This window comes from Parambassis ranga, chromosome 12 (genome assembly GCF_900634625.1).
Source record: "Parambassis ranga chromosome 12, fParRan2.1, whole genome shotgun sequence".
NCBI classification, from domain to species: Eukaryota; Metazoa; Chordata; class Actinopteri; family Ambassidae; genus Parambassis; species Parambassis ranga.
The window spans coordinates 7,498,778-7,517,714 of NC_041032.1; the positions used below are offsets into that span (position 1 = coordinate 7,498,778).

The following is an 18,937-nucleotide window of genomic DNA, read 5'->3' on the forward strand; positions in this document are numbered from 1 at the left end:
TTAGCAGCAGGAAGAAGGGAGCAGCTGGAGTGGCCTGTCCAGTAGAAATATGAGAAGCAGCATGGAGTATTTGACGGCAATGAGAGAATAGCTGAAATATGTACTCACAAAAACATACTGTGATTAATGATGGATAAACATTAGCATTAGCATTCAGTTTCAGCCTGATTAATTCTACTCATGTGGCTCTTTTATTTTATTTATTGTTTATTTGTCAAATATCCACATATCAAAGCCAGAGCAGTAGACACCACAGGAAATTTACAGGAGAAAAACCGAGGCAGTTTCCCATCAGACAACAATCAATAGCCTGAAGCAGTAAACACTGTTGGCACCACACAGTCAAAGGAGTCAAAAGAAAAGGCCAATATACACAAACAATCATGTGAAGAAAGAAATAAAACAACAAATAAGAGTTTGAAAAATCTCCTCTCAAATGCTGGCTGTCCCCGTCTTTCCCCAAAAGAACCAAAATCCCTTTCAAAATTTGATCAAGTGGACCAAATTCCCTTCTTTCTCACGGGTCTCTCAGTAGCTTTTTCATGTGTGTTTTGATCTGCAGTTTCAATTTGTCAGGCTGGAATTCAGCCACAGATCAAACTAACTGACAGATAAGAGCAAAGCTGGCAGCATATAGACGCCAGATGCAGCGATAAAGTGTACTACACTGTACTGTTTTTAACTGTTGCTGCTCAGGAAGGTCATATTTACACTGAGAGATCCGGACAGTGTGAATAAACGTAGGAAATTTATTTAAAGCGCACATGTTTAAATGAGAAAATTTATTATCAAAATAATGGAGGACGTACATACAGTAGGGTCAGGATGATATATACATACACATACTTGAACAGGGAGAGAGAGAGATGTTGAGGTGGTTGCAATGTGGAGCACCACCACTAGATGCCACTAAATTTCGCACACTGGTCCTTTAAGTATTTAAGTATACTATTAAATCATGCCAGTCCTTCAGTCTTATACATCTGTGGCTTCAGCTTTTGCAGTCCTGCACAGCTTTCCAATCCAGTTCCTGTTCATACCATCTTTCTTTTTCTTTTTTTATCTCATCTGAATATGTAAATACACAAACATTTTCACAGTGATGTGAGTAAATGAAAATCTGATCTGATCATCACAACACAGAGGAGGCCATCTGTGCATACACAACATTGTTTACAGACAGCCCAAGCTCTTATGGCTTTTTTTCCCTTTTTTTGGATGATGAATGAAGACTACTGCCACCTGCTGGTATGGAGACGCATTTCCTCTTACATAGACAGAAAGTGTGGCCACTAGATTTTTTTGGCTAGTTTTTAATTCTATTTTTGTCTTAATACAAACAATCCAAGAAAAAAAACACATCTAGGTCACTTTGATTTGTGTGTGTGTTACATTGTCCTATTTGAATCATCATATCCCCTGATTTAATTTCAGTTCAGGTTAATTTGATGATATCCGACCCAACTTAAGACGTTTGGATTGCCTGAAAACTAAAGACAGAGGAGCGATTGTGAATCTGTTTACTGCACAACGAAGGAAACTCACATTGCTTTAATAAAGACGTCTGTCAAAAATCATTTCTGGGGCCGCCTGATTTCATGCTGCACACAGTTTTTTCCACACACCAGCAGGGCAAGCTGGAGGACTCACAACCCACTGTGGTTTGTGTTTTTATTTAATTATTACTGGCTGCAACATGTAAAAAACGATCTGCTTTGTGTACTTATTAAATGCTTTTAACTGTAGGAAATACCCACAACTGTGAGAGGAAGAACGCTTAAGTAGTGGTGGCTCTGCTGTCCTTTCCCCTGCAGTTCAGTTCAGCTTCAGTTTTCCACTTTTGGAGCTTCCCATGAGACAAATTAGTAAAATACCACAGGACCTGTCTGTTTCTCCCACTAACATGTAGTACTACAACTTTTCATCTTTATAATAATAGACAGCTCACACAGCAACAAGGACATATTTTCCTGCCCCCAACACAGAAAGAACACAAAGAAAAAATGGTGGAAAATCACCAACATGCTGCTCCTTTTCACCTTTTCTTCGTATGTCAGCTGTCAGTGAGACAGATAATAAGAGACAAAGGAGGGAGTCATTGTACTATCACTGGACTGAGTGTTAACCCTATGGCTTCTTCATGTAACTGATGCTATAAGATTAAACTTGTGGGAAAGTTCCAGCACTCTCTCCCTCCTAACTCTGGGATTGTTGGAGGAAACAAATGTTTAAGATGTTTAAGATTTAACAAATTGAAGCCCCACAGAAGGGTTAAACGCTGCCATATATACACATACTTTAAAAGTCTCCAGTAAAAGCATTTGCCTCAGCCCTACATGTTTAATTTAAGGTTAACATATTGCTTATGAACATCACCATATATGTATAAGTCCAGTAGGATGGGCTGTAATTTGCAGTGATAAGGCATACAAACAATGTAGTCGCTCTGTCAGCTGTGCTTCGGTCAAACTGTACATGTGAATTTTAATGTGAATCAGTCCTAAGCTGCAGGATGAACTTGAATCCAAAGCGCCCCCAGATGTCAAGAATAGTTTTCATTTAATGATGCCAAATCTGAGCATGGATTTGTTCATAATGGACCTTTATCCCTGTTAAGACGTTGCATGCAGGTTGCTCACATCTTCCAGGATAAACAGGGTTTTAGTCCGCCTTAAAAAACACCAACAGATGAAAACCCATTGGAGGAGGACCTGTACAGCTATTTTATTCTGATAAACTGCTGATAAAATAAATATCTAATCTTCCAGTGTTGAAAAATGCTACGAGAAATCTGTGCTTTATACTGATGAATGCTTTGCAAAAAAGTTGAAAAACAGCTCAGCCTATTTGTCTTCATGTTTATTAATATGAACTGTCCCTGTTCAGTAACCCAGTTAATAAAAAAAAAACTATTCTGCCTGCTGTGGCATGTTTTTTTCTACTTTTTTGTCTTTTTAAAAAAATGTAACTTGAACTTTCAATAATGCATTCATCTACTTTATCTTAAAACTGAATGCCTGATTCTCCGGCTTTAGACAAAAACATTTGACTTTAATTCTGATCTGAATACATTGTGACAGTGTTTGGTTTCTTTAAAGACTTGCTTTGAGGCAAACTAAATATATAATTTTGGCAAGAAACAGATAAGATAGAGAACTCAAATGAGGTCAATGAAACAATGAAATCTGTTATGTTTTTATGGACTAACCATGAAATGAAAGTTATTTTATTTAACTGATGACCTATGCCGCAGCTAGTGGTGTACTGTAATTTAACAATATTCATGTCCATCCGTCTCCCTTCTCTTCTTATTTATTTATTTATTGTGGTTCGGGGGGAGGGTCCTCTCTTATTATTCAGTGTCAAATAATAATCTTGTGGCTTTTTTTTGTCAGCATTTCAGAGTGACTTTGTCCAGTACTGAGACCGATCCCTCTCCCGGCTGGTGTCGGGCTGGAATTTCATCCAAATTAGTGTGACATACAGACAGACGGACAGAGACAGGGCTGTGTTTGGATAGTAAACAAACTTGCCGTACAGAAAAAACACACAAAACAGAAAAGCAGAAGTCACAGAACATTGATGTTTATATTTCCCCCTCCTCACCCAGGACATGCCTCCACATGTGTGTGCATGTGTGTGTGTGTGTGGTGACTGTGGTGAAGGATCTGATTATTATAAGTGGTAAATTTACAGTTGGCACTGAGAAGGTTATTTATGAATCTTTTATTTTGATTTTTGTTTTGTTTTGTAAGCTGTCCTAATATTAATATTATTATTGTTATTGTCATTATGTATATATTTATTATATTATGTAGTTTAAGAGCTAAGAGTCTTAGTCAAATTTCGATTCTGACCACTAACAAAGGCATGTAGCCTGTCATTGCTGTCATTGTTGTGTATGTTTTATGTAGCTTTAAAAGCAGTGAAATGTTTTTTCCCTGTGGGCTAAGACCTCAATTTACAAAATCAGTTTGCCGTGACAAATTAGAAATCTGTTCCAGCTTCGCCCTGATATGAGTTTGGAGGAGGACATAATCTCATTTTATTATTAGTTTATGAAAATCCTCACTGTATATGCACAACAATAAGTCATGTGTTTGCAGTTAGCACACTTAGAATAAAACAAAAATAACTTCAAGAAGAAGCAGTTATGTTTAAGTTACACTGAATAATTTCGAAGTTGCTACTTGATAAATAAACATGTGACCAAATTATCAAATTGTTATATTATAATAGTGCTATAAACTGTAAATCCTGCTCAGTTTCTATAGTAAAAGCATGTTCTGCGGTACTTTCCTGCCCTCTCTCCTCCTAGTTATAAACTATTACACATGTTCACTTTTTCTATGTTTAACATATGATTTGTACTTTAAATAAACATGTTCTGAAAAAACTAATTCTCCTTTTACTGTAAGCAGAATGCCAGCATCAGTTCCCAGTCACTTTATTCTGATTTCCCATGATTCTTCCTTTTCTGTTCCCACTGACTCTGCACAGAAGCTCCTCTCGGCTTGTTTCTGATAAATTATTTTGTGTTTTATTTGTTTAACCTTTGATTAAGAGATCATTTTTGACGCATTGGATTTCATGAGGACAGAAAAAAAAACTACTGAAAATTGTCTGTGTCTCTCTTTCAGATTGTCTTTCCTGCCAAACCGCAGTTACAGCGACAACGGGCGGACAATACTGGCCAATGAACAGGAGTCCCAGGACTCTCTTGGACCGCTATGAGGATGACTTCATAGTAACAGAACTGTGGCATTGTCAGCTGATGTGTGTGTGGGGGGGGGGGACACCCCTGAGCTGGACTTCTTGGCCTCTGTGGTGTCAGCAGTCTACTGTGAACTGACCGGACTGGTCCAATTGTGAGGATGCTGTCTGCCTCCTGTATCATTATTCATTATGTTGATGCTCCAACAGATTAGTGCAGAATCTACTCCTGCATTCCAAGGAAGTGTTTGCAGTCCAACAGCAAAACGTTTGCAAACTACAAGCTTGCAAAACCAGACCACTTCTTAAATGACCTATAAGTATGGATTGATTTATTGTCCAGCCTTTTACCAGCATTAACTGTGAAACTGCTGGATGCAAAGTGGACATTTTTCTCTCCCACATTATACTTTGACACAGCTGTGAACAAAACACCAAAGACTGAAGGTATAAAACCAGAAATGAATTTGATTTCCTTAGCAGCAGCGTTGTAAAAACGTCTTTAATGGCACATAAATCACTAATTGTGGCTCGTCAGTTTCTAATTTGTTGCAGCTGAACACTGCTGACAGTGAAGTTGTAGCGCAGCTTTACATTCAAGTAGTGTAAAATGGCTTCTAATGGACGGGGATTGTCATCGTTTTGAGAGGAGCGACACTGATGTATGTAAGAAAATACTTTTGTAAATTGATTTTGTAAATGTTCAAAGCACTGAAGGTACATACTGTACATACTATACGACCTCTGGACAGACACTGCCATACATGTATCTGAGAAAGTAAAAGGAATATGAGATAAATTGTGTGATTATTGTTTGTTTAAACATTAGACTAAATTCTTTTTTATAGTTTTTTTCAATCTTTATCATAATTCTATATAATTTTCTCTGCAACAATCATTACTTATGATAACAGGAGAGTTAACAAATACAAAACTCTTCAGCTTCTTGAAAGAGAAATCAGCCCAAAAACAGCCATCATATTTTAAATAAAAACTTTTGTTTATTGAAATTCGTGGTGGATGATGATTAATTTCAACCTCATACATTTGGAATTTTTGATAATATGGCTGCTGATGTTTTCATTCATCCATTTTCTTAACCCACTACAGGGTCATGGCAACCTGCAGCCTATCCCAGCTATCAACAGGCAGGAGGCAGGGTACACGCCTTGGACAGGTCGCCAGTCTGTTGCAGGGCCAACACAGATAGACAAACAAACCATTCACGCTCACACCTGCAGCCATTTATGGGTCACAAACATCCAAATGATCCCTTATCATCCCTTAAACAGCTTGGCACAACAAAATAAATATATATATATATATATATATTAAGAATGTGCTGAAGCGAAGTATATAAAGCACACAGCAGAAACAAATATGACACACATGAGTGAGAGTCAAGCAACAGAGCAAAATAAAGCAGGCAGCTATATAAGCTTGTTAATTAGTGACTGGGTTCAGGTGAGAGAGGACGGCCTTCATGTGCAGGTGAGTCTTATTAAGGAGTGGAGTGTAGAGTTTTTCTCTGTCCAACCACTGAGAGTAATGAGTCCAGTTTTATTGGACTGAGAACATTGTAGCTCTTAGAAACCAAAGATGGAAGAGGAATAGAGACAATTTAAACAAAAGAAGAAGAAAAACAAACAAACAGCTAAAAGCTGGAACAAAAACTGTCTCTACAGCAGTGATCTTCAGGGTTTTATGCTTACCTTACATTACAAACTGTCCATCATGACACCTTTCTAAGAGAAAAATGTGTGAAAGCGACTCGGCCGCCCACTGTCTTCTGCATTTTCATTTTCCCTTCTGCTTCAGATATCAACTCAGATAATCAAGAATCAAGCCTGAGCCATGCATTTCATGCTAATTGTGCGTGTTAGAGATGTTAAATACACAATAAATGCTGTGATTTGGTTTATGATGATATTTCTAAGCTGTCTTAGAAGCTGTTTGTTTCCAACTTGCAGCAAGCTGTAGGACTCTAATTCTCAAATTATTCTGAATGAACATCTAAAATCATTACCACCGATGTTCCTCTTGTGACCACCAGGAGGAGCCCAGGGTCCACTTTGAGACCTGCTGCCCGGCAACAGTCACATCCCATCAGATGATGCTTTATGCAAAAAACATTGTCCCCATTTTAGGTATTACTTCAGTCCATCTTCTGTTAAAGATTACAACTTGAGCTCTGTGATGTGCTTTTGTCTTCACTAAGACAACATGACCAGCAAGCACAGACTAATATTATTCTGTGTGGACCTGAAACATCTTTAACAAGCCTTTGTTATTGCTGGCGGTGGCAGGCGGCAATTACACACAAAGCCCCTCGTCAGAGAGCCTGTTTGGTAACGGCCAACACGATTATCCCCAATCATTCCCTCCCCGGTGAATAAAAAAATCTTTGAGCTGATTTGCTGGGTTGATTGGCTTTGACCCTGAATCTGCTGGCCATTAACCAATCAAGGAAAATCCTAAAGGAGGAATTCATTATTCTGTGATCCTTCTCAAAACTCTCCGACTCCAGCACGATCTCTCTGGGATTATATGCTGTCCAAAGGCTGAAGATCTCATGGCTTTGTCTCACAGACCTGGCCCTGGTTTTCTAAAAGCACCTTGGCTCTGAGATTAATCTGAAGCTAACACGGAAACAGAAAATTATTTTTAACCCCATGAGGGGCATATTCAGAACTCTGTCCATCTATGGACTCAATATCAGTGAGTGTTTTGCACCTCTGCATTTCCAACAGGTAAGTTCAATGAAAAGACAAATTGCTTAGATTTGAAGTGTGATGTCTTTGAACTTATTTTTGGATTTATTACTTATCTTTATCCAGACCAGGAGGTCAGCCTCGACTTCAAAGCAGTGCCCTGAGATTAGCCACATTCAGTATGTGTGAGACGAGCCCACATGGTTCCCATAGAAAAGCTTAAGGAGACAGCTTTGAGCTGCTCTTTATCGCCATCACCAGATCTTCATCTGACAAACCAGTCGCTTCTCATCTTTCTCATGTAAAAGTATTGGTAATAATGGTTCTTTGCTGCCCCTTGAGGGCATTAGATGAATTCTGCACTCCTACTTTAAGTGAAGCTTGTCACTAAAAAGATGGAGCTGTCACAAATTGATTTGTCTAATTGGTTAGAAAGGCAAACAAAATCCTGAAACACTGTAGTTCCAGTAGTTGCCTCCAGGGGCAGCAATGAGCCTGTTGTACAAAGATTTGAGGTTTAGATTTCAAAATATATTTTCATTTTTTTCACAAAAGTAAAAACACTTTTATTTTTATTATAGAACTATCAAAAACCGATGAGAGCACCAGCAGTATGACATACAGGTGTGTTTACAGCAACACGTGGTCCTACAACAACAAATACATGTATTATATCCTACTAATGTGGCAGGAAATTATCAGTTCTAGAGGTGCAAAAAAAGTACAGAGAAAAGAAAACAGCACACTAAATCTAAAATACTTGCCTGTCCTCTTTGCTGCCACTAGATGTAGCTGCATCCCTGGCAAATGAAATAAATAAAGAGTTGCACCTATGAATTATGAATGATCATTATTGTTAGGCCATTATCAGTGTTGCTAGTGGGCATTTCCTACTTTAATATTGACTCTAGTTGTTATTCATGTTTAAATTGCAGGAACAGATAATCTGCCTTGCAGTTTCATATTCAAATGATTCCTCCCCTCCTGCCCTGACCATTACAGGGCTGGAATAAACAGGCATGTGTTTGGTTATAAGCTGATATATTCATGCTTGATCAGCAAAACTATTGATGCTTATAACTATTTAACTAAAATGTTATTACTACTCTATGACTCTCAATGAAGCTGCTGCGTGACCAGGACACATGCACACAAGTGATCAATACACTAAATCCATATTTATCAACCTAACCACAGTCTTATCCAAGGCAAGTCGTAAAGTGAACATCTTGGTCCTTATGTCACAGCTAATCATTCTTAAACATTTGCATTCCTGCCAGGTAAGTAAAGTTGTTAATTCTAAACCCGGGGAGTTAATAAATAGAAGATGAGGCCTTCACTGTCTCCTGTGAAACTGGTGTAAATTCCCTGAGAAGGTGAAGAGAAGGTTAAGTGGTGTCATGAGGTTAAGAAATAACTTTTCAAAGCTTGTCGGACGGTCAGATTTTCACATGGACAGACAAACACAGGGATGTTTTCTTAAATTAAATCCTTACATGAATGAGGATATGTTGCATTAACTAGCACTGAAAATGTATTTATTTGTGAGTATTAACCTGCTTATAAATAAAAGAATCTGGATATATCTCGGGTTCCTATGAAATCCTTGTCAATATTGTTTCATTTAAGATCATCAGTTACATTGTGCTCAGATTGTGTTAATGTCATGCTTTTTATGCACATGATCAGCCATACTGAAGACGTTTTTGCAATAAAAATGTAGTGTTTGTTTCTATAGTATGATTTCGATGTCTTACTGATGTCTGTTCACACACACCAGACGCAATAGTAACCATCATCATTAGCCACCAGTCCCTCCCCCCCTTCCTCCTCCTCCTCCTCCTCCTCTTTACTCTCCTCCCCTCCTCCTCCTCCTCCTCTTCACTCCCCTTCCCTCCCCTCTGCTAGACTTGAATGCGCAGACAGGAACCAGACAGGGCTTCCTGTTCCCATCATGCTTTGCAAGAGGAAGCAGGAAGATGCCAGAGGCAGGAGGCAGCGAGCAGTAAAATGAATGGAAAACACAGTGATGGTGAATGAGCAGCAGCCACTCAGGGAGGCATGGACGGTGCTGCCTCCAGCTCCTTCACTTTGGGTGAGTGCACCCCCCATTTTAACTTGCTCTAAAGCAACACTGTGGCCAGAAATGGAAATGAAGCTTTCAGACAGAAAGAACAGAACAGATTTGCAGGCAGATGGATGCTGCCGGTGGATTTAAAGGGGCAGTGCAGTAATCCTTTCAGTCAGAGCAGGGTAAGGGGGGGTTTGCTTGTTGTTTGCACTTTTGTCTACATTTTGTAAGCAGGAAGTGACTGTGCAGTTACATGCACTGCCTTAAAGAAGAGGCTGCAGTCTAAAAAACATATACTGCTACATCTAACAATAAATGCTATTCAGTCTGCCTCATAATGCATACAGTGACACATCCAAACCCTTGCATGCACAAGTACACAGAGACCCACTGTCTTATAGTGAATTTGAACCATAGCTGTTCTCCCTCACTCACTCCACATTTTTTTAGTCACTCAGATACTCCATCTTTTTCTTTAATCTGGTTTAAAGAACATGACACACATTTACATGTTTCCATGGATGTTTCCTTGATAATGAAAACAGGCTAACGGCATAACAGTTAAGATTTCATCAGTACAAATCAAAGGAAACGAATTCTTCAGCAATCAATAATGAACAGGAAACAAAACACAGATTTCAAAATAAAAGACTCTAGCAATAAACATGCATTGAATGAGCATCCTGAAGTAGACAAATTAGTGCACAGATTTTCAATGAAATACCATGCTGGATGTGCTGATGTGATATTGTTTGTCCATCTGTTTTAACAAAATGTGGGCATGGTATCAGTTAATTTGAAACTAGGCCCATGTAAAGGGTCAATTTCCAACCACAAATGGTAATAAATGAATCCTGGAGAGCTAATGATGCGGCCCATTTCTATTTCCGAGCAGTAACATCAACATCTAAACAAAAAATAAAATTATAACAGGACGAAAAGCCAAAGGATGAGCCAGTGGACCAGGAGTCTACAGCCTGTGTACACTTTTCTATCTATCCTTGTTGTAGGAACAAAACATTGCTTGTTCCACTTGTTATATTATACAACAATGTTTATCTCTGAGTAGAGAGTGAGATGTTGCTTCCCTTGCACAGTTCCCATAGATAACATTCACACCTTGTAGCTTGTTACACCTCAGCCATGACTTATCTTCTGTTTGCTGTGTAATCCAATTTGTCTTTAAACAGTAGGACATACAAGTATGAGCTCATTCTGGCTTTGCAAACACAATCGTGGGCCCTGGGGATCCAGCAGGGCAGATAAACACTTTGATTCAGTAAAAAATTGACTTGATTCAACACAAACACAGAGGGCCTGCCCATTCCTTTTGACCTGGCCAATCAGGAGCAGTGTAAGGTTGAGCAAAGGGCTATGCTTATCTTACTATATATGCAGAGATCACACTCACATCTCTGACTGCTCAGATGACATCTGAGACCTGGCAAGAGACACTTACAGACACATGATAATGAGAAGAAGCTAATGCTGTCAACACAGAGCTGACTTTAAAACCAGACATTAGGAGACTCCTGTGTGTCCCTGTGGAATTGACTCTGCAGGTGAGTGTCATCACACTTCACTGATGATTTTTGATGTGCACCAAGTAGTTTAGTAATATAACAAGATGCATAAATTATGTGTTTTTGTCTTGGTGAAGTGCAGGCTGAAAAGATGTCACATTGTATTTTAAGTGTATCTATAATGATCAATGTAGCCTAATTAGAAAGAGTTTAAAGGTTTTGATTCTGTGTTTACACAAACTGCAGTTTATAATGAAATGACAGCATTTTTAGAGACAATCTTCAAACCAACAAATGCAAGATGTCTAATTTCAGGACGAGTCACCTTTCTGTCACAGTTAACTTTACACGTTTAACATTTAATGGAAGATATCTGATGAGTAAATGAAAGCTGGGCTTCCCTCTCAAAGGGCATTTCTAAACAGCCATGGGGTACTTTTATCTCACATGACCACAGGCAGAGAACATTGATTAAAGATGGCTTTAATCAGTTGCTCTCTGTGCTGTTCATGGTTGAAACGGTGAAACAGGTTTTATTTGTTTGGCCTCTAAAAAAGTCCTCAGTGTGACTCCTCCCATGTCCTGCTGTTAATCAGGAGAGTTTCTAAGCAAATGTAAGGTGGCTTTTCAGGAGACTCAGGTTTATTTTCTCAGTGTAAAGTGTCTTTAGTAAAGATGTCAGGTGAAATTTATAAGACCCACACAAACACAGACTGGGCTCTGTGTTGGCTTGTTCAAAAGGGTCATTTTTATGCAAAGTAAAAAGGTAAACAACAAAGAGACAGTGTGTAAAGGTTCAAAATGTATATAGGGAGTTTATGTTAATGAGTATAAGGAAGTGTGAAATAGACACATAAATAAAGTGATTAAACTTAATTTAACAATCACAGAAAAATCAGTCATATGCCAAAAAAACAACTATTATACTAATATTATACTAATATAATGTGTAATGTGTAAACAAAGAAATCCCTCCTCCTTATCCCTTGTCATATCAGTCCATTAGAGCCTAATGTCTAAATCACAGCACATGCCAGTGTTGTGATAGAGAAGGCTGATTACATGTCATTTACAGTTTTATGGTTTCTGAAGCATGGTTATCTCTGCAGCGACACAGCTGCTACTGAAAACTATTCACCTTGTAAGAAAGGTCTCCCGCAACCTGCCAGACAGGAGCTTCATCACTGAGTGTCATGCACGTGGAGAGGAAATAAAGAGCGGCCACTGATCATTGATAAAAAAACAAAAAAAACAATCTGTCCCTGCAGTTTTTCCCATATGTTTGTATAGTGGGTCTCATTTTGGACTCACATAAAATTAAAGCGCAAGCAGCATAGCGGGCCCTCCTTGCGCAGTTTCCCGTCCTATGCTCTCCTGTCCTCTCATTTCCAGAGACGTACAACGAACACATGTTTACAACAGAAATTTCCTCCTGCTAGTAGGTGGCATTGTGACGGTATCATCCTATTAGCATATATATCTGTTCAGACTCAGGTCCATAGCAGTACTGTAAGATTATGTCCATTGCGTGAAGTATGTTGGTGGTACTGCAGAAAATACAGTGTTTCTCTGTAACACCATAACACTTTTGAAAGAGTTTTGGAACGCGTTTTGACATCAGTGGACTGTTGACATGGCAACGTTCCAAGCTCGAACAAAGGGGCTATGCGTTAGGGGGTGCTATAGAGCCAGTTTCCTATGTGCATTTCAGCCGAATGAATTTTTCTACCAAGTTTCTACCAAAAAAGGGGAAAAAAATAATAATCCCTAGGGTTTCAATAGGGCTCTCGCATGTTTCATGCTCGGGCCCTAATGAAACATGTTGCATTGTTTTCCATTTTTAGATTTCATACGAGTATTAATACATAAAGCTGCAACAGGGTGACTTCATTGTGACAGAGGTCATTGTTATCTTATCATCCTTATATACACACGTGCTTAGTTTGCCCAGAACTTTGACAACTTTTGTAATCACGCTGTCATTCCTCAGATGTCAGACAACAGCTCAGCGCAGAGAACCAGATAAACAAGCAGTGGTCAGCATGTGCTTAAATGCTGGAAGGAGAACAGAAGCTTAGATCTTTGTACTCAGACAAGAAAAAGCACCACATGTTTCCAAAGGGAAGGTTCAACGGCACTTCAATGCTGGGAAAAGGAACTAATTAACATTTAGCCAACTGTTACAAGAAAGATGCTGCACAGTGAATCTGTAATCCTGAGTAAATGATCACCCAATGGGGCTGATTCAGAAACTTAAAGGCTGATGAAACAACCACAAAGAATCTGAATATGCACGAAGGCGGCATTAAACTACAGTAGGAAATGTTCAAGGAAACGGCGTTAGCGTCTTGCAAGAACTTCCAGGAATGCATAATGATTGACAGCATTTAGTTTGTCTGCTTTGCTTCAAGCTTTGAAATTCCGCTGTATTGTTTAATATCTTATATAGATGATGGTGAGGAAGGCTGCAAGTGCATGGATGTGAATATTATAGTCTAAACTTTAGTTGAAACTTTGCCTTTTTAAGTGTTTCATAAGAAAAAAACTGCATTGTTTAAAAAAAATAATTAGTAGTAAGTAATTCTGTTGCCTTTTACAGGAGCACAGCTGACCACTTCATCCTCCACCCTTCCCTCTCCCTCTCACCATTCTGCCTCCTCTTCCTCCCTGAGACCATGGAAGAGTACCCCAAGGTCACAGAGACCCCAGAGGCCCCACCTCCTCTCTTGGAGCGGTGCGTTCGCCAGCGTCAGCCCACAATTTCTGTCCTCAAATCCAAGCTGAAGCAGGGTGCAAATTGCTCTGGGCCTAAAGTCCGGTCCACCCTGACAGGATTCTTCCCCGTCGTGCGCTGGCTGCCTAAATACAAACTCAGAGAGTACATCTGGGGCGATGTGATGTCTGGCGTTATTGTGGGGATCATTTTAGTGCCACAGGCCATTGCTTACTGTCTGCTGGCTGGAGTGGACCCCATCTATGGCTTATACACCTCATTTTACGCCAACATCATCTACTTCCTCATGGGGACATCCAGGCACGTGTCTGTGGGGATCTTCAGTCTCATGAGCCTTATGGTTGGACAGGTAATAGATCACACAAGATGGGAGGGTCTTCCTATTGTATTGATTAATAAAGGTGTCTTCCTGTTTTCCATTGTCCTGCAGGTGGTGGACAGGGAGGTGTTCCTGGCAGGTTTTGACCTCAATGAGGACTCCACGTCATCTAGTGCTAGCAATAATGTTTTTAATGGCACACTGGGGACAAACATCACAGAGGGCAAAGTGTACACTGTGGAGCTGATGGGCATGCAGTGCGGAAAGGAATACTATGCCATCAGCGTTGCAGCTGCTGTTACGTTCTTGGCCGGCGTCTACCAGGTAAAGGAATAGACAGACCTTACTGTCCAACAGCTAGCAAGGAAAATTCCCCATTTTAACCTCTCAGTCGGCTGGGGTCTGCAGGCGTTAGCACAATCTCCCTATGCCTGTGTGGGTTTTCTCCAGGTACTTCCTAGGTGGGGTTGAGTTTTTAATGCTTAGGATCCTCAACCATCAGCCCATTTATGACAGTCCTGCATTTGTATCTTATGCCAATTGGTTTACAAACTAACTTTCCTTCCTCTACAACCCACTCCCCTCACCAGGTTATGATGGCAGTATTTCGGCTTGGATTTGTCTCTGTGTACCTTTCCTCCCCCATGCTTGATGGCTTTGCCACCGGAGCCTCTTTCACCATCCTGACTGTGCAAGCTAAATACCTGCTGGGTCTAAAGATCCCTCGTCACCAGGGCTATGGTACAGTGGTCGTCACCTGGATCAACATCTTCGCCAACATTCACAAGACCAACTTCTGTGACCTCATAACGAGTGCCATTTGTATCTCAATATTAGGTCAGTCATTATAACTACTTCAATGTACTGGTCTTGATATTAAAATGTTTTTATGATGGGGCTGACTGGATATTTACTCTTATATGGATTTTGATAACAGTTGCAGGGAAAGAGATCCAGGAGCGCTACAAGGACCGTCTAAAGATCCCTCTACCGACTGAGCTGATTGTAGTGGCAGGAGCTACACTAGCCAGCCATTCTGGGGAACTGAACAGGCGTTATGGTTCCAGTATTTCTGGTCACATCCCAACGGGGTTCATCCCTCCACAGGTGCCCAGCTTAAGTCTGATGCCACGGGTGGCACTGGATGCCATTCCTTTGTCTGTCATTAGGTATGTAAGTATGACCAAGGTAACTGCATGTTGGCTTTGTATAAGCATATATCTCTTATCTGAGATTAGAAGCATGATTATGAAACCATAAGGACATTCCTACTCCTCCCCCTATGCTCTGCATTCTGCAAAAACGGAAATAGCTCATTTTAAGTTGTTAAAACTGGTGAAAGAGACCAAAAAATAATTATATCATTTTTTTCTTGTAGTTTTGCCTTCACAGTGTCGCTGTCTGAGATGTTTGCCAAGAAAAATGGCTACACCGTTCGCCCCAACCAAGAGATGCTGGCGATCGGCCTCTGTAACATCATCCCCTCCTTCTTTCACTGTTTCACCACCAGTGCAGCAATGGCAAAAACCATGGTCAGGGATTCAACAGGCTGCCAAACCCAGGTGAAGTTCAAAATTTGCACTTGACTAGGATGGATTTACCATTGATACAAAAAAACAAAACAAAACACTCAAAGTTTATCCCATCATAAACACCCTCTCCCCCTTACTCCTCTACCAGGTATCGAGTCTGGTCAGCGCGATGGTAGTGCTCCTTGTCCTCCTCTACCTTGCACCTTTCTTCTACGCTCTCCAAAAATGTGTTCTTGCCTGTATCATCATCGTGAGCCTTCGGGGAGCACTGAGGAAGTTCAGGGATGCTCCGGCTCTGTGGCGTGCCAGCAAGAATGACGCCATTGTTTGGCTGGTCACCATGGCAGCCACGTCTCTGATCAGCGTGGAGCTGGGCCTCCTTGTTGGAATGATCTTTTCCATGAGCTGCATCATCTTTAAGACCCAGAATCCAAAGGTGTGTAAATAAAAAGAGAAATGATGAATATCAGTCTATTCATTAAAAGTCTGCATTTCTCTTTATCCCATTGATCACTAATCTGCTGTTTGCTGTCAGGTTGCTCTCCTTGGCCGGTTAAATAGCACTGATCTTTACGAGGATTTGGATGAGTACAAGAATCTCACACCACCTTCTCGGGTTCAGATCTTCCGCTTCCAGGCTCCTTTGTACTACGCCAACAAAGAATCTTTTCTCAAATCCCTCTACAGAGCAGTGGGAGTCCAACCATTCTTGGAACTGACAAAGAGGAAAAAGGCAGAGAAGAAAGCCAAAGAAATGTCCAAGAAGCAAATCAAGGCAGAGCGATACAACGATGATGTCATTGTAGGGTTCGTTCAAAGAGACTTGGGGTTCCACACAATAATTTTGGACTGCTCTGCCATACCTTTCATAGACTCAACAGGCATGGGCACATTTAAAGCGCTGGTCAAGGAATATAAAGAGATCGGCATATGTGTGCTCCTTGCCAGCTGTAACACCTCAGTCATTGATACCCTGCAGAAGGGACAATTCTTTGGGAAGGATGGCAAAGACATGAGTAGCCTCTTGTTTCACACAGTTCACGCTGCAGTTCTTCATGCAAACATTGCATCTGCAGCATCAGAGATCAGATCAGAAGACTCTGTGGTATAGGTCAGTCGAGATCAAAAAAGTTTTTGATGATGTATATTTTACTTAACTTACTTTTAACTCTGTGCCCTTAGATAAAACTTAATTCACCCAACAAGCCTTCAGAGATCACAGCCGCAAAAGCTTCACTCCTATCTACCTGAGCCTGACATAGAATCACTGATATCAATAAGCATTAACAATCACTTACAACATACGTAGGTCAGTATACCAAATGTTTTTTTACTACCGTTAGAGCTACCGGTGTTTATGCTACTTAAAGCCAAAGTCCATAGTGGCTTTAATCCAGGAGTCCATAGTACAGACATGAAGATGCAGCCATTATCAGTGAAATTTCCAGAACTGCTAACTAGTACCTTGAACTTCCAATCATTTCCAAAAGGCTAGTTAAACTCTTTACGGAAGAGCAACCCATGCATGAGTTTTACGTGACTCACGAGGACTTTGTGTGCTTTTTCCCAGCTTCTATTGCACAGAGAACATCATGCCTTCAAAACAGGGCTCATAACCACAAACATGTACTCTGATCTTCCGACAGTAAGAACACAACAAAGGGTTTGACATTTTTTTTTACTAAATAAACTGATGGCAGCAGGTGATGCCAAAAACACAAACATATTTTTGACAGCCAAAATAGGAGCGTGCTCTTTGATAAATCAGTGTTAGTTAATGTCCTATATATTAGCCTTAGTTTGAAATCAATGATTTCGTTCTAAACTTAATAACAATACAAAAAGAATGTACATATTCATTTCAAACAATGTTGTTGGAATACCATTTAAGCATGATTGTTTGTAAATTTGGGAAAACTTTGATACATTTATTTTTGTCTGAAATTTTTCATTCATTCATTTAACTTCAATGGGAATAATATTTTTAGTTTTAATGTTTACTACTTGAATTAAAGTCTTTAGTGAAGTGCTTGTGTGTGATTTATCCATTATTAACGTTATCTAATGTTAGGAAGAGATCTTTTGAATAAAAAGAAAACTGAACTCACTTGTCTTGGAAAAGGGGGGTGGGGTTGGAGCCTATCCCAGCAGCGGTATGCTTAGGACAGATCACCAGGCATCACAGAGCTCAAAGGAAAAACCTGTTTAAATGATCACAAATACAATAAATAATTCTCAACATAATAATAGTAAAAAATGAAATAACTGACTTGCAAGTTTCTACATTTTGCAGTCATACTCCTTCAAAATCATTAGTGTGGGCACCCTGCTCTGCACAACTATCCATTAGTCCATGAGGTAATGTATGAATGCCTGTCTTTAGCAAACACGATAATCATAATTTCTGACACTGACATTATGTCTTGTTCTATAATGAAAGTTATTCTGAAAGATGACACTTGGAAAAAGGGATTTTATGTTGCTGAACACACATGCTTATAAGAAGTACACGTGTCTGTCTTTGGCATAGTTAAACAAGTATATATATTTAAGAGGCGATCTTTTACTTATTACTAACTATAAACTTGCAAAAAAATTAGCTGTTTGTCTTTTGATACACAGTCGATGTTTGAATATGTTTAAGAATAGAATGTGTTCAAAATCTGTTGGTTACAACAATCAGTCAGAGTGTTAACTATGACACAGAGGTGAGGTGTTATACAGTCTTATGGTGTAAGGCTGGAAAGATTTCCTATAACAGTCCTTAGGACTACGAAGCTGTCTGAGCCTTTTGGAAAAGACATTCTGTTGTATGTCTAGTACAGGGTGGAGAGGGTGATCGGGATTATCCAAGATAGATAAGTTTGTTCAGTGTCCTCCTCTCCACCACTGCTTTCAAAGTCCCTGTCTGCAGCTAATAAGAGCCAGCCTTCCTTATCAGTTTGTTTAGTCTGTTGGTGTCGCTGGCTGCAGAGGGGCTGCGATGCCATTTCCTTCCTCCTGAAGTCTTTCACTATCTCTCTGGTCTTGTCCACATAAAGCATCACGTGATTCCCTGCAGCCCACTCAGCAAATCTGTCATTTGAAGGTGTCATTTAATCAATGACATGTATCATAAAGATACAATGTGAAGCTGCATGAGCTGCTGAGTGTAACTAGTTAAGTAAAAAACAACAATGACAAAATAGTTAGACTGTCTTTAAGTTGAACATAGCTAGTCTAAGCACCTGCAGGGCCAGTATACAATGTGTATTGTAGCCTACTTCCTTCTTCCAGCTGAAGCAATCAAAATCTTACAGCATAGTCCTCCTAACAATTAATTCATATATAAATA

At 39.8% G+C, this 18,937-nt stretch overlaps 2 protein-coding genes across 3 annotated transcripts in view; both read left to right on the forward strand.

Moving 5' to 3' along the window:
- LOC114443773 (5-hydroxytryptamine receptor 4) overlaps positions 1–4,791 on the forward strand; it is a 30,175-nt gene extending 25,384 nt beyond the window's left edge. The window contains exon 7 of the mRNA XM_028418082.1: positions 4,641–4,791. Within this exon, the coding sequence (XP_028273883.1) occupies positions 4,641–4,734 (94 nt within the window). The 3' untranslated portion in view covers positions 4,735–4,791. The remainder of the gene's footprint in view (positions 1–4,640) is intronic.
- Positions 4,792–9,389: 4,598 nt separating this feature from the next.
- On the forward strand, positions 9,390–17,568 carry slc26a1 (solute carrier family 26 member 1). Of its 2 annotated transcripts, none has more exons than XM_028417907.1 (8): positions 9,390–9,519; positions 13,618–14,101; positions 14,183–14,395; positions 14,662–14,908; positions 15,009–15,240; positions 15,450–15,633; positions 15,752–16,039; positions 16,139–17,568. In XM_028417907.1, exons 1-8 carry the CDS (start codon positions 9,461–9,463, stop codon positions 16,712–16,714), a joined length of 2,283 nt encoding a protein of 760 aa, XP_028273708.1. In that variant the 5' UTR covers positions 9,390–9,460; the 3' UTR covers positions 16,715–17,568. The 2 variants fall into 2 exon arrangements, with proteins under 2 accessions (XP_028273708.1, XP_028273709.1); XM_028417908.1 differs by lacking the exon at positions 9,390–9,519 and adding an exon at positions 10,915–11,057.
- The last annotated feature ends 1,369 nt before the right edge of the window (positions 17,569–18,937 follow it).